Genomic DNA, 12,766 nt, shown 5'->3' on the forward strand with positions numbered 1-12,766 from the left:
AAAATGAATGTGTATTAAAGTAGTTTAACTGATAGAGAAGGCTTTATTCCAATCTGTTTGTTAAACAGACCATTTTCACAATACCTAAATCTACTTTTCAGTGATCTGTTCCATCTTTGCTACCAGGTATCTTTCCAAATTATCATAATTATATTTTCAAAGAGAGGAATAATCAAATTCCAATCCATACAGCTTATAAATATTTTACATCTAACACACACAGCTTTACAGTTCATGCGATAGGCAGTGTCTAAAAAATCAGTTACTAAATCTCAAAAACATTTAAATGTCTATTTAAACACAGTGTCTTCTAGATTTTTTATCTTTTTTTGTAAGAAAAGTAATCTGTAAACATCTTTTTACCTTTAGTTCATGCTTGGTCATTTGTTGTGGTCATTGTGGGAGAAGTGGGTATGACTTTATAACCATTTGTGAGGTGGTCCATCTTTGCAAAAATATTACATTCCATGGGTAAAGAACAAGTCTTAGAATTACCATGTGGTATAAATTTGTGAAATCAATTTCTGTATTTAAAAACATAAAACAAAGACTACGAAACAGTCCAAAACTGTTGTAGCTGAATACTCTAAATACAAGCCAACAGTACTACACTAAAAATGTCCAAAAATAAGGCCTCTGAAATAAATATTTCCATTCTTTAAAAAAAGACATAATAAATGTACATCACATGGTCAGTGTACATATAAAAGTCACCGGTTTAAACCATTCTGGATGACGTATCTGAAGTAAAATGACCTAGGTTTTGCTTCTGTCGCCGTCCTCTGTTGTTTTTAGGGCATTTTCTGTTGAGTTAAAAGAAAAATAGAGAAAAAGGTCATTTTGTTTATTTCAAATGTTTCCAAAGAAATACACATTCTACACTTAAAGCCTTATTGAGAAACAGGATGCTATTTGATGCAGGACAAGCTGAGGACCAACACGTCAGACTGCTATCTTCCCTACACAGCTCAGGGGCGAAAGGTCACCTGCAGGATGCAGATGTGAGCACAAGCAGAGCTCACTCCTGGGTCCCTACTGCTGCAGATACATCTCCCCGCCCTTCTGGTGGCCTGACAACTCCCTGGCTGTGTGACTAATAACATAAACCGAGGACAGCAGAAAGGATCCCGACCCACGGTCTTCTTCTGAGCATTATGACACCCCCAAAGTGACAAGAACAGCTTGGAGGAAGGAGTAATTGGGAAGAAGTATGGATATTAACCTCAGATATGAATACACAGGAAATGCTTAGTGATCTTAGACAAGGACTCAAAAGAAGTCTTTCGGCACCCCTGCTTGGACAAACCACAGAACCCAATAAACAGCTGTCAGGCTGGGGATAGGGAATGGTCTTGGGTTCTGCTTTCACTACACTGTTCACGCTTCTCCGTGGAGTCATCCATCTCACTGTGCTGCCTTTGTGCCTGGCCACCAGAATACAAACACATGAGCTCTTACTAGGCACAAAGTGCCATGGTATGCAGTGTGGAACAAAGGCACTGGGATGAATTCTGGAAACTGTGAGTTTGCGTTCTGCTAAAAACTAGCTGTGCAATCTTCTTCTCCTACATGTGAAATATTAAAAGTTGCACCAACTTCTAAAATCTCTGCCAGCAAGGAATTCAAAATCTAATGGAAAGAAAGTCTTGTGACAAGGAATACTCCTAAAGTTCTCTGTTTCTAATTCAGTTTCAAAAAGCACTGCTTTGCCTAGACTTATGAGCCTTGATGGTAACACTTTCATTTTATATGCTGTTTTTCACAAATCTCATCTCACTAACCCTCATAAAAACACTTTGAGGTAGATAGTGATGAAATCATGTCCATTCATGGTTAAGAAAGCAACCAAACCTCTGTAACTGTCACCAGCTCACCATGACCTTGGAAAAGTTCCAACTTCCCGGGGCCATGGTTTTGTCATCTGTAATATAAAAGTGTTTGGCTAGGATGATGTTTGTCATTCTAGGAGTCTAAAAACATAAAAGATTCCAAGCATAAAAGAAGAAAATTTTACTCATGCAGTCTTGATAAGTGAGTCAGTGGGAACATCCTTTTAATGGAAGATTCCTCACATGTAACAGCTTCCATGGGATAAGTGAACAGTGAACAGCTGTCCCATAATGGACTGTGTGGGAGAGGCACTCCTTAAAAACTCAGTGGGGCTAAGTCCAAGTACATAATTATAATATTCTAAATTCAAGGGAGCAAAACATTTGAGAGGAGACAACACCACAATAAAAAGGCCTCAATGAGGAGGCATGTATGATAAATTCAAAGAGACGACCCTTCAGTCATGGAGACAGCGGGCAGCGAAAGACGCTGTAACACAGTTAAAAAACACTGTGACGTCTAAAGTGTCTGTGAAGGCAGCACTTGGATTTGGGATATAAACTGGAAGGCACTAACTTGAAAACTAACTGACAGGTAATTTTACTTTAGTAGAATTAGAATTCAGAAGATCGTAGCACATTGAGAACAGAAGCATAGAACAGGATAAAAGGCTGGACTGGGATTTGTAAAGGGTTTAAGTATCTTGAGAAAGGTATCCCCCAACCAAGCCTTCAGCCTCCTCACCTCTTTAGAATAGAAGGCATTGACTCAAAGCTGCTTCCTGCTAACTCTAACATCCTTTGATCTTCTTAAAGATGACACACCATCACCAGACCTCAAAAACTTCCCTCCTCTTTACCTTCTTTCTTTCATCCTCCAAATAATTCATTACTCCACTCCTGCTTTACTCGAATAGTGTCCTAAATAGTTCTACTGACCTCCTATTTTCTCTCCTCCAGTGGAATTTTGCAGATGACACCAAAATTAATGCTCTGAAGAAATGATTCATACCAAGTCGTTCCCCCCTCCCCGCCCACACACACCACTCTGTTCAAAAGCCCTGTCCCTCTAACAAAATCAAGTTTGAACCTTGCTAGCAAGCAATGGTCATACTTGGCAAATATATTTCCTGAGTTGACTCAGCATAGACCCTCCTCTCGATGGTTCAGTGGAAAGAAGAATGGTTTAGAAATCAGGCAGCAATGAACCCAAATCCAGCACTTCCACTTACTAGCGGGATAACCACAGGCAAACTAGTTAACCTCTAAGCCTACATTAAATGGCCACAGGCAGCCCTGCTGTTACATGTTTGTTTGTTTTTCTATTTTCCTTTTCTGCTGCCATTATTTTTTATACTATTATCCCAATTTTAATCTACTGCCCATTTTTTTTCTTACTGCCCAATTTTATACTCAGTAGTCTTGCCTAAGGGCAGATCATCTGTTCAGTGGAATGAAGTTCACTGATTTTAGCACTTGAATTTTATGAAAAATACCTGTTATTCAGAGAACATTTTTTATCATTTCTAGATTTATCATTTCAGCTCCAGATGGCTGAGACTAGTGAAGGTCTGGCTTCTATCCAGACCTTGGGTAGAAGAGCTATAAATCCATTATGGCCTGCCAATATCTGTACTTGATATGCTCCAATCTTCTGCCCAGAATAATGCAGACAAGTACAGAAATGACGTTTATGGAATTTCTGAACCAAATCTTAAAGGGAGATATGAATACCCAAGCAAGACACAAAAGACAGGACACTGGGAAGCAGACGGACAACATGAACTGGATTTAGCTGGACTTTTCTTGGATCCAGTTCATTTCTGACTTCTACATTTCCACTCAGTTTGGAAAATACCCATTTTTTGCCTGTTGCAATCCAAGTACCTCCTTTAATTTTAAGTTTAATTATGATAAATGCCAATGGTTTTAGTTATGATGGAGAATTTTAAAGCTTATTTATGATTGTGTTCCAAAAAATGAAGTAATGTTTAGATAATGATATAATAAGAAAAGCAGTTTTCTTTGATCTCTGATTTCTTCCTTTCTTATTATATTTATTATGGGTAAAGTATATTCTTAGGGCATAAAACGCCTGCAGTTCATCAGGGCTTTAAAAATTGGGGCATGCCCTTCTGTGCATGTGCAGCCCAATCTGCTACTACAATCATCATCTCAGAATGCAGTTCAAAGATCCCTACATTCTTTATGCCACTGAATCTTATCACACTCCCTCTGCTAGCTGCCCAGCTATCCTTAACCCTGAGAATGAGTTCTAGTCAATACTCTAAAGAAGCAAGATAAGGAGAGGTTAGACCTACTTAGAAACGTTAGGGAACTGATCCTAGGATGTTTTTGCTAATAGACTGGAAGACTTAAAGCCCCTATCATTTCTGTGTGCTTCAAGGTTCTTCTTTAATTTAACAGCTATCCACCTCTAAATTAAGGTTGGTATTTCTTAGGCCACTACCTACCTTGTTATGCACATGACAATCGCTACTATAATGGCAATCTGTACAGCTCCAATAATTGCTGCAATAAGAACATGAGTGAGCTTTTGCCTACTGGGCACAACATAGAGAATACTAAAGTCCGTCTTTTCACAGTGCTGTCCAGTGTAACCAGATTCACATCTGAAAAGGGGAGGAGAAAACATTCCTATGAGAATTACAAATTTCAATAATTCTAGGTTTTGAAAGTAAAAACATACAAAAGAATAATAAATTTATACAAAAATAGCAAATCAGGTGTTTTCCCACTATCTGGGAAAAAAAAACTGCCATCTGTGTATTTTCTTAAGTTCCACTCAATATCTATTTCACACAATGCTTCTTTCACCTATCATTATAGGTAGGACATTAATTTTAAAGTTGCTAAATGGTCTTTAATACCTTCCTTTAAAAAACAGATACATGAGGTGGGCCTGGTGGCTCAGTCAGTTAAGAGTCCATCTCTTGATTTTAGCTTAGGTCATGACCTCAGGGTCGTGGGATTAAGTCTCACATCAGGCTCTGCCCTGGGTGTGGAGCCTGCTTAGATTTCTCCCTTTCTAGCTCTCTCTCTGCCTCTCCCCCACTCAAACAAGTACATGCTTGCTCGCGCGCGCTCTCTCTCTCTCTCTCTCTCTCTCTCTCTCTCTCTCAAAAGGAACATAATAGTACCTTCACTGGCTATAATATAGCTAATATCTATTCCTTACTCTAAGACATGTTAGCTATTTCCTTTTAAGTTTATTTAATTATTTTGAGACAGAGGGGAAGGGCAGAGAAAGAGAGAAAAAGAGAGAGAAAGAATCCCAAGCAGGTTTCATGCTCTGCATGGAGCCCCATAAGGAACTCAATCCCATGATCTTGAGATCATGACCTGAGCTGATATCAAGAGTTGGATGCTTAACTGTCTGAGTCATCTAAGTGCCCCTATTTTCCATTTTTCACAACTATGAATTAGGTGTAACAAACTATGGTGAGTGTGCGCATTTCTATATTTAATGTTATTCCTTAGGCTAGGTACTTGGAAATGGGATGACTAAATAAATAAGTATAAACATTTACTGCAATTTTCTCTGAAAATTGCACCAAATTATATTCAACACACTTTTAGGGTACATAAATAAAATCATTTAAGATGCAGGGGGCAAAGAAAAATAAGTTATTAATGACAAAAGTAGGCCAAGCAGCCAAGTAGGTGCTAATCTTAGAAATTATCTGAATTTCAAGTAAATAAAAAGGCAACAACATCAGCTGATGATAATAATTTGGCCGGGGAAAACATTTAAGATATTTAACAAATTTCACATTTTTTATCTGACAGAAGTGAAATGTACAAATTAGTTAGAACTGATTAATACAACCTCTGAAGTGTAAGGATAGTATAGATATTAACATCTCACACTTCATTACCAAAAAAAAAGATTTTTTAATAGAGTACACATAAAGAAACCCAGGAGTAGGGAAATAGGAAGCCAGGGGTGATGTGAGTCCACTCCTCCCATCCCTGAGGTTTCTACACACCTGCTAGAAAATTTCACATAGGGCTCTAAGTTTACTAGCAGACACACACACACACACACACACACACACACACACACAAAGTAGTAAGGTAGATTTATAGATCATGGAATAGAACTGAGAGCCCTGAAATACACCCATACATTTACAGTCAACTGGTCTTTGACAAGTGTGCTAAGACAATTCAATAAGAAAAACTAATCTCTTCAACACAGCTGCTGGGACAACTGGACAACCACACGCATAAGAATGAAGTTGGACCTCCTCTTCACAACATACACAAAAAATAATTCAAAATGGATCACAGATCTAAAGGTAACAGATAAAACTATAGGGACGCCTCGGTGGCTCAGGTCATGATCTCTCAGTCTGGAAGTTCGAGCCCTGCACAGGGCTCTATGCTGACAAGCTTAGAGCCTGGAACCTGATTCCGATTCTGTGTGTGTGTCCCTCTCTCTGCCCCTGCCCCACTCATGCTCTGTTTCTGTCTGTCTGTCTCTGTCTCTCTCTCTCAAAAAATAAACATTAAAGGTAAAAGCTAAAACTATAAAACTCTTAGAAAAAAACGTAAATCTTCATAATCTGGATTAGGCAATGAGTTCTCAGATATGATACTAAAAACACAAACAAAAAAGTTAAACTGGATTAAATCAAAATTAAAATCTTTTGTGTTTAAATAAAGGCATTATCAAGAAAATAAAAAGATAACCAAAAGAATAGAACATTTTTAAAAATTATATTTTTGATAAGAGACTTCTATCTAGAATGTATTGTAAAAACTCTTACAAACTCATTAACAAAAAGAAAAAAATCACAAAATAGGCAAAAATATCTGAATAGACATTTTTCTGAACAAGATAAACAAATGACAAATAAGCATATGAAAAGGTACCAACATCATTAGTCATCATGGAAATGAAAATCAAAACCACAATAAGATACCACACTTCACAGCCACTGGACTGGCCAGAATCAAAAATTCAGAAAATAACTGTTGATAAGGATACTGTAGGGAATGAAAAATGGCAAAGCCACTTTTGAAAACAGTCTGGCAGTTCCCCAAAAGTTAAACGCAGAGTTACCATTTGGCCTAGTAATTCCACTCCTGGACACTTACCCAGCTGAAATTAACACAAGTCCACACAAAAACTTGCAATTAATCAGGGCATCATTATTCATTAATAGCCAAAAAGCGGGAACAATCCAAATATTCATCAACTGGAAAGCAGATTACAAAATGTGGTATTATATAGAACAAAGTACTGACATATGCTACAACATGGATAAACCTTGAAAACATTTTGCTAAGAGAAACTAGACACAGAAGACCATGTTATACAAGTCCACTTAAATGAAATGTCCAAAACAAGAAGATCTATAGAGACAAAACAGATTAGTGACTATCTAAGACTAAGGGGGGTGAACAGGGAGACTTAAGAGTTATAGCAAAAGAACGTAGAGTTTCTTCTGGGGGTGATGAAATGTTCTAAAATTGATTGTGGTGACTGCAAAACTGAAAAAAAATGCTAAATACTAGAAAATCACTGGTTTTAAAAAAAGAATAAATGGAAAAAATGGGAAGATTATTAACATAAAATGCAATCTCCATAAAATAAAATCAAACCAGTTGTTCAAAAGAACCATAGTTACTACTAATATTAGATTCAGGGGATTTTATCTCATTGGTCCTGATTTAAAGAGGGCACTTTTTGATGCAGAGAACATCATCCTCTATAATACAGCTGTAATAAATTCAACGATATAATGAAATCTTATAGAATTTTTAAAATAATGTCTTTTGTGCTAGGCTAACAGCAAAAAGTTGAAGCTCAGTAAAATAAAAACAGTTCCATAGGGAGCTATAACAGTGCCCTAGATATGCGGCTCTCTGACAGTTTAGCTTAATCGAAAGATTAAAATCAGAATATCAAAAATAATGTATAGGCCATATATTATTCAGGTAATCCTCCTTGGATATTATTTTCTGCAACTGACTTTTGGGTTATACTCTCCAAATATCTGGAATAATAACTTTTAGGTTATTACTACTTCTTCTGTTACTGATTAAAGGCAGATCCAAGCATCTGGTCTCCTCTACTCTGCACTCTTTCATCCTACCCACCGTCCATAGTCATCTCATTCATTACCTTGGCCTCATGTGATGATTCATCCACTCATCCATTTACTGAACATCTGACATGAGTCAAGTACTGTGGATATTTGGCATACATCAGTGAGCAAAACAAATAAAGATCGCTGGTCTGGTTAACCCCTAGTTGGGGGAGGAAGGGTCAATAAGTATGAGAAGTAAATTAAGTGGTTATGTTAGAAGGTGATATGTACTACACAAAGAGAGAGAAAAGAGTTAGTTAAAGGAAATTATGAGTGCCAGTTATAGGTCAGGAAGAGAGGGTGGCCACTTGAAACAGGATGGTCAGGGTAGGTTTCATTCAAAAGGTGATGTGTGAGTGAGGACATGAAGGAGGTGAGGGAATCTGCCGTGTGGACAACAGGAAGGAGAAATATCAGATAAAGAAGAGTCAGTGCAAAGACTCTGCGGCGGGAGCATGAGCACATGGCCGTGTCCAAGAACAGCAAGCAGGGCAGGAGTGGAGTGGGCAAGCAGAAGGGAAGCAGAGAAACAAGGCAGAGAGATGAAGGGGCCAAACTGGGTAGGACTTCTACACTCGATGAGATGGAGGAGCCACTCGGAGGGTTTTAGCAGAGAATTTACATGAACTGACTTTCATTTGTAAAGTCTCCATCTCAGGGCACATGGGTGGCTCAGTGAAGTGCCCTTGATCAGGTCATAAACAGCCAACTCATGTTTTGAGAGTTCAAGTCCCTCATCAGGCCCTCAGCACAGAGCTTGCTTCAGATCCTCTGTCTCCCTCTCTGCCCCTCTCTGTCTCCTTCCTCTGCCCCCCACCACTTGCATGCACCACTCCCTCTCTCTCTCTCTCAAAAATAAACATTAAAAGAAAAAAAAAGATAAGTCTCCATCTGGCTTCTAAGTTGAATATGGACTGCCGGATACAATCAGGGAGGCTGCTGCAATAATGCCAGAGAGAAGAAATGGTGACCTGGACTAGGAATAGCGGTGGCAACAGGGAGAAGAACTCTGATTCTGGACATATTCTGAAATAGAGCTAATAGAATTTCTCAACGGACTGGGTATGGAATGTGAGAGAACTCAAAGATGTATCCGAGCTGTTTTATCTGAGCAAAGGAAAAAGGTGGAGTGGCATCAAGTAAGATGAAGAAGGTAGCAGATGGAGCAGGTTGAGGGGAGGGGAGGCAGATCAGGAGATCAGCTTAGCTCCTACTGAAACTGAGGAGTCAAGACATCCACAGGAAAATGTCTAGGGGTCTCAAGTTGAGCACAGGAGTTTGGGATTTATGCAAAGTAGGAGGCATTAGCATATGTCATGGAAAGCTCTGAGGCTGGGTGGCATCACTAAGAAAGAAGGCGAGGACTAGACCCTGGTGCATTTCAACAATGAGAGGTCAGGAGCAAAAGGTGAACCAGCCAAGAAGATGTAAAGGAATGGCCAGTGAGGCAGCAGAATATAGAGAGAGAACGTAATCCCTAAAGCCAAGTGAATTATGCATAGGAGTCAAATGCTACTCACTGTTCTAAAGTAATTTAAGACTAAGAACTGATCACTGAATTTAGCAACAAGAACAGCCTCAGTGAAGTGTTGGGACAAAAGCTCAGTGGGGTGGGTTCGAGAGATACAGGAAGTGAGGAGCTGGAGACAGAGCACAAGTCAACTCTTTTGAGTTCTTCTACAAAGGAAATAAATGGGACAGTAGCTGATGGGAGAGTGAGAATTATTTTCCAAAACAGAAGAAATGAAAATATATTTATAGATACACAAATAAATATACACAAAAACATAAAATATACTTACAAAATATAAAAACAAAATATACAGAAAAGTGGGGAGAATTTCTGTTAGGTGAGTGTGAAAAATCTGTGAGTTCTCCTCAATGCTTCAATGTTCTCCTCATAATGTTTCAGTGAACTCAGAAACAAGACGATCAGCTAAGGATGAGAAGGAGGTACGGACAATCTGAAGAGAAGGGTGACAACAGAAAGCCAGCATGTAGGACAGAAAGATGATGAATGGACTGGAGCTCAGGAAGCCAACCTGGCAGCTTGGAGGGCCACTCTGAACATAAACATCGGTGAGATGTGCTAAGCCCCTAGTGTGCTTTTCAACAACAGCCATGTTCAGCTGGACGGGTATACAGAACAGCTAGACAGGCAGACAGCAGGCAGGAAAGAATGAACCAGGATTATAGTTCTGTCAAGGGAGTATAAGGAAGCAAGAGAGGGACTACCATGAGTGACCATGAATTTAAGCTGAATAAGGAAGGGATGAAGACATTCCAGGGGCTAGGGACATGGAAAAGGGGATAGGAACAACAAACTGGGGGCCTAGAGGGACAGAAGCAGGGCTGGGTAGAACTACAAGGGATATGCTAGCCTAGGATGATTCCCAAACGTACACCTCCAACCTGCAACTGTCTCCTGAGTTCTCAATCAACATGTATTCAAGTAGCCTACTAGACTTCCCTAAGTGGATCCCCCACAGGCACCTGAGACCACGTATTGCACTGAACACATCTCTTCCACCCAAACCTCCTCCCTCTTCCCATCCCTGTCCCCACTCAGTTCTGCCTTACCCAGAAACCCGGGAGACTCGCTTGACTCTTCCTTCCCATGACCCTCCACCAACTCCCACATTCTATCCTCAAACCCAACTGGTCACCAAAACCAAGATGTTGAACTACCTTATCTTCTCTCTGCAATTTATCTGCTGATCTCAGTGTCACTGCAACTCCTTTACTTAGTTCAGGCTCTAATTTCTTACTAACAGTCTCCTAACATTCAGTCTGCTGATCCATTTCCCCCAAAACCACTAAAGTGGATTTCAGATCTGGTCTCAGCTTTCTTAACTTAAATCCTTCAGTGGCTTCTCAAGCCACTTTAAAATAATTAAAGGGCGAGTTCCTGGGGTGACACAAATGTTCCTGTAAGACCTGCCCCTCTTCCCACAACGTCCCCATCCTCTTCAGGGTGAAGTGCCTTGTCTGAAGTCCCAAATCATCTTGCGTATAACTATCTCTGTGTGGCAGCATTTTTCATATTCTATGTTAATTGCTCATTATTAATCTCATCTACCAGATGGTAGGTTTTTTGGAAGGCAAGATCCCTGGATCCCTGTCATATCTGAATTTGAGATGCCAGGGCCAGGTAGAATTTGGTTCAAAGTAAGTAATAAACAAACAAACAAACAAATTAATGGTGAATCATACTGGAAGATTTTAACCTAATAATAGGACTGTAGCTAACGGCTGTTCATTCTTGCCTGCTTACTGTTACCCAAACATATCCACCTATTAGTTGAAGTGCATGTGACATTATGGCTTGATTCTTGTAGACTTTGTGAATGCTTAGACAAAAGGAAAAGATCTGCTGCTTTTTAGGATAATAAGTATGCAAAAAGAGATTCTCTGGCATTTAAGAAACAACTCTGGTCTGGAGAAGGAAAAGTTGATCATCACATGGCATTCAAAAAATAGTTACGGGGGCACCTGGGTGGCTCAGTAGGTTAAGGGTCCAACTCTTGGTTTTGGCTCAGGTCATGATCTCACAGTTTGTGAGTTTGAGCCCCACGTAGGGCTCTGTGCTAACAGTGCAGAGCCTGCTTAGGATTCTCTCTTTCTCTCTCTCTGCCTGCCCCTCCTTCTCTCTTCCTCTCTCTCTCCCAAAATTAATGCATAAACATATTTTAAAAACTTACTAAGCAGCTACTGGGCTAGACCCCCTGCTACACAATGGGAAGACAGGTTTAGCAAAACAGAGTCCTGAACCTAATGACAATTATAATCTAATAATGTCAACCCCTTCTAATTAAATACATACTGAGTACCAGGTATTGTGCTAAGCACTTTGCATATATTATCTCATTTAATTTTAGCAACAATTTAAATTTACCAAGTTTTAAAAGATACATTATTATAATTTTTAAAATGGGAAAATGAGGCTTAGAAATTTAAGTAACTTCAGAAGAGCACAGCCAGTAACTGGCCAATCTGGCATACCTGCTTCCAAAGCCTTTAACTGCTATACCACTGAATCCTCTCACTGTCAATTACTGCAAAAGTAAATACTGCAAAGTGAACTGGTATCACTTCATTATCAGGACAACATCCTCTCTCATCCCTCACTTTTAAGTATCTTGAAAGATGCCCTATCCAAAGAACAACATAATCTGAATTTCAAGATATGTATGCCACCATGGGACAAACAGAAGGAATCCATTGAATGATTTTGTTTTAAAACTGGCTTGTTCCTCTTTGCACAGCTGTATTTTTTTTTTAACATTCAGGAAAGAGAGGTGGAAAAGGAGTGATAGCACTTTCAATTAGGAAAAAGCCAAAAGCTTAACAAAGAATTATTTAACCATTAACAGTTTATAGTGTTTTGTTCTGTTTTTTAAACAGGAAAAGAGGAAGAAAAAAAGAGCCAGGAGAAGGGAGCTAAGGGTAGAGGGATCGGAGACCTGCTTTCAACCAGCTTTCTTTTACTTTCCAGAGAAAGATTCACTGGCCTACTAGGCTGACAGAACAAAAGAAAAGTGTAGTATTTCTCCATGTTTTGATGTTTTGACTAAGAAAGGAAAAAAAAGGACTCTGGCCAAACTGTGAACAGCAGGAATGAGCAGAAGGACGGCCATCTCCACGTGTCTATGGAAGTACGGTACTCCGGCTAACCAGACCAACCTGAGAGAGAGGATGAGCTCCCCGCGGCAGCAGGAAGCGTCACTGGTAAACAGACACAGCGGCAAGACGCACTGTGATCCCTGTGCTGAGTGTCAGGAAACCCGAGATCTGGTTTGGCTGCTGCTGACCTTGAAC

The 12,766-nt window shown here is 39.5% G+C and overlaps 2 protein-coding genes across 2 annotated transcripts in view; both read right to left on the minus strand.

The window, feature by feature from the left end:
• CAVIN4 (caveolae associated protein 4) overlaps positions 1 to 446 on the minus strand; it is a 9,893-nt gene extending 9,447 nt beyond the window's left edge. Inside the window, exon 1 of the mRNA XM_029920381.1 lies at positions 364 to 446. The gene's annotated coding sequence lies outside the window, so the exon portion shown is untranslated. The remainder of the gene's footprint in view (positions 1 to 363) is intronic.
• Positions 447 to 642: 196 nt separating this feature from the next.
• LOC115276363 (myb/SANT-like DNA-binding domain-containing protein 3) overlaps positions 643 to 12,766 on the minus strand; it is a 109,995-nt gene continuing 97,871 nt past the window's right edge. Inside the window, exons 9-10 of the mRNA XM_029920379.1 lie at positions 4,304 to 4,462; positions 643 to 803 (exon numbers count right to left, since the gene is read on the minus strand). Of these exons, the coding sequence (XP_029776239.1) occupies positions 719 to 803; positions 4,304 to 4,462 (244 nt within the window). The 3' untranslated portion in view covers positions 643 to 718. The remainder of the gene's footprint in view (positions 804 to 4,303; positions 4,463 to 12,766) is intronic.

The sequence above is a fragment of the Suricata suricatta genome, chromosome 13, assembly GCF_006229205.1.
Source record: "Suricata suricatta isolate VVHF042 chromosome 13, meerkat_22Aug2017_6uvM2_HiC, whole genome shotgun sequence".
In the NCBI taxonomy this organism is placed as follows: domain Eukaryota; kingdom Metazoa; phylum Chordata; class Mammalia; order Carnivora; family Herpestidae; genus Suricata; species Suricata suricatta.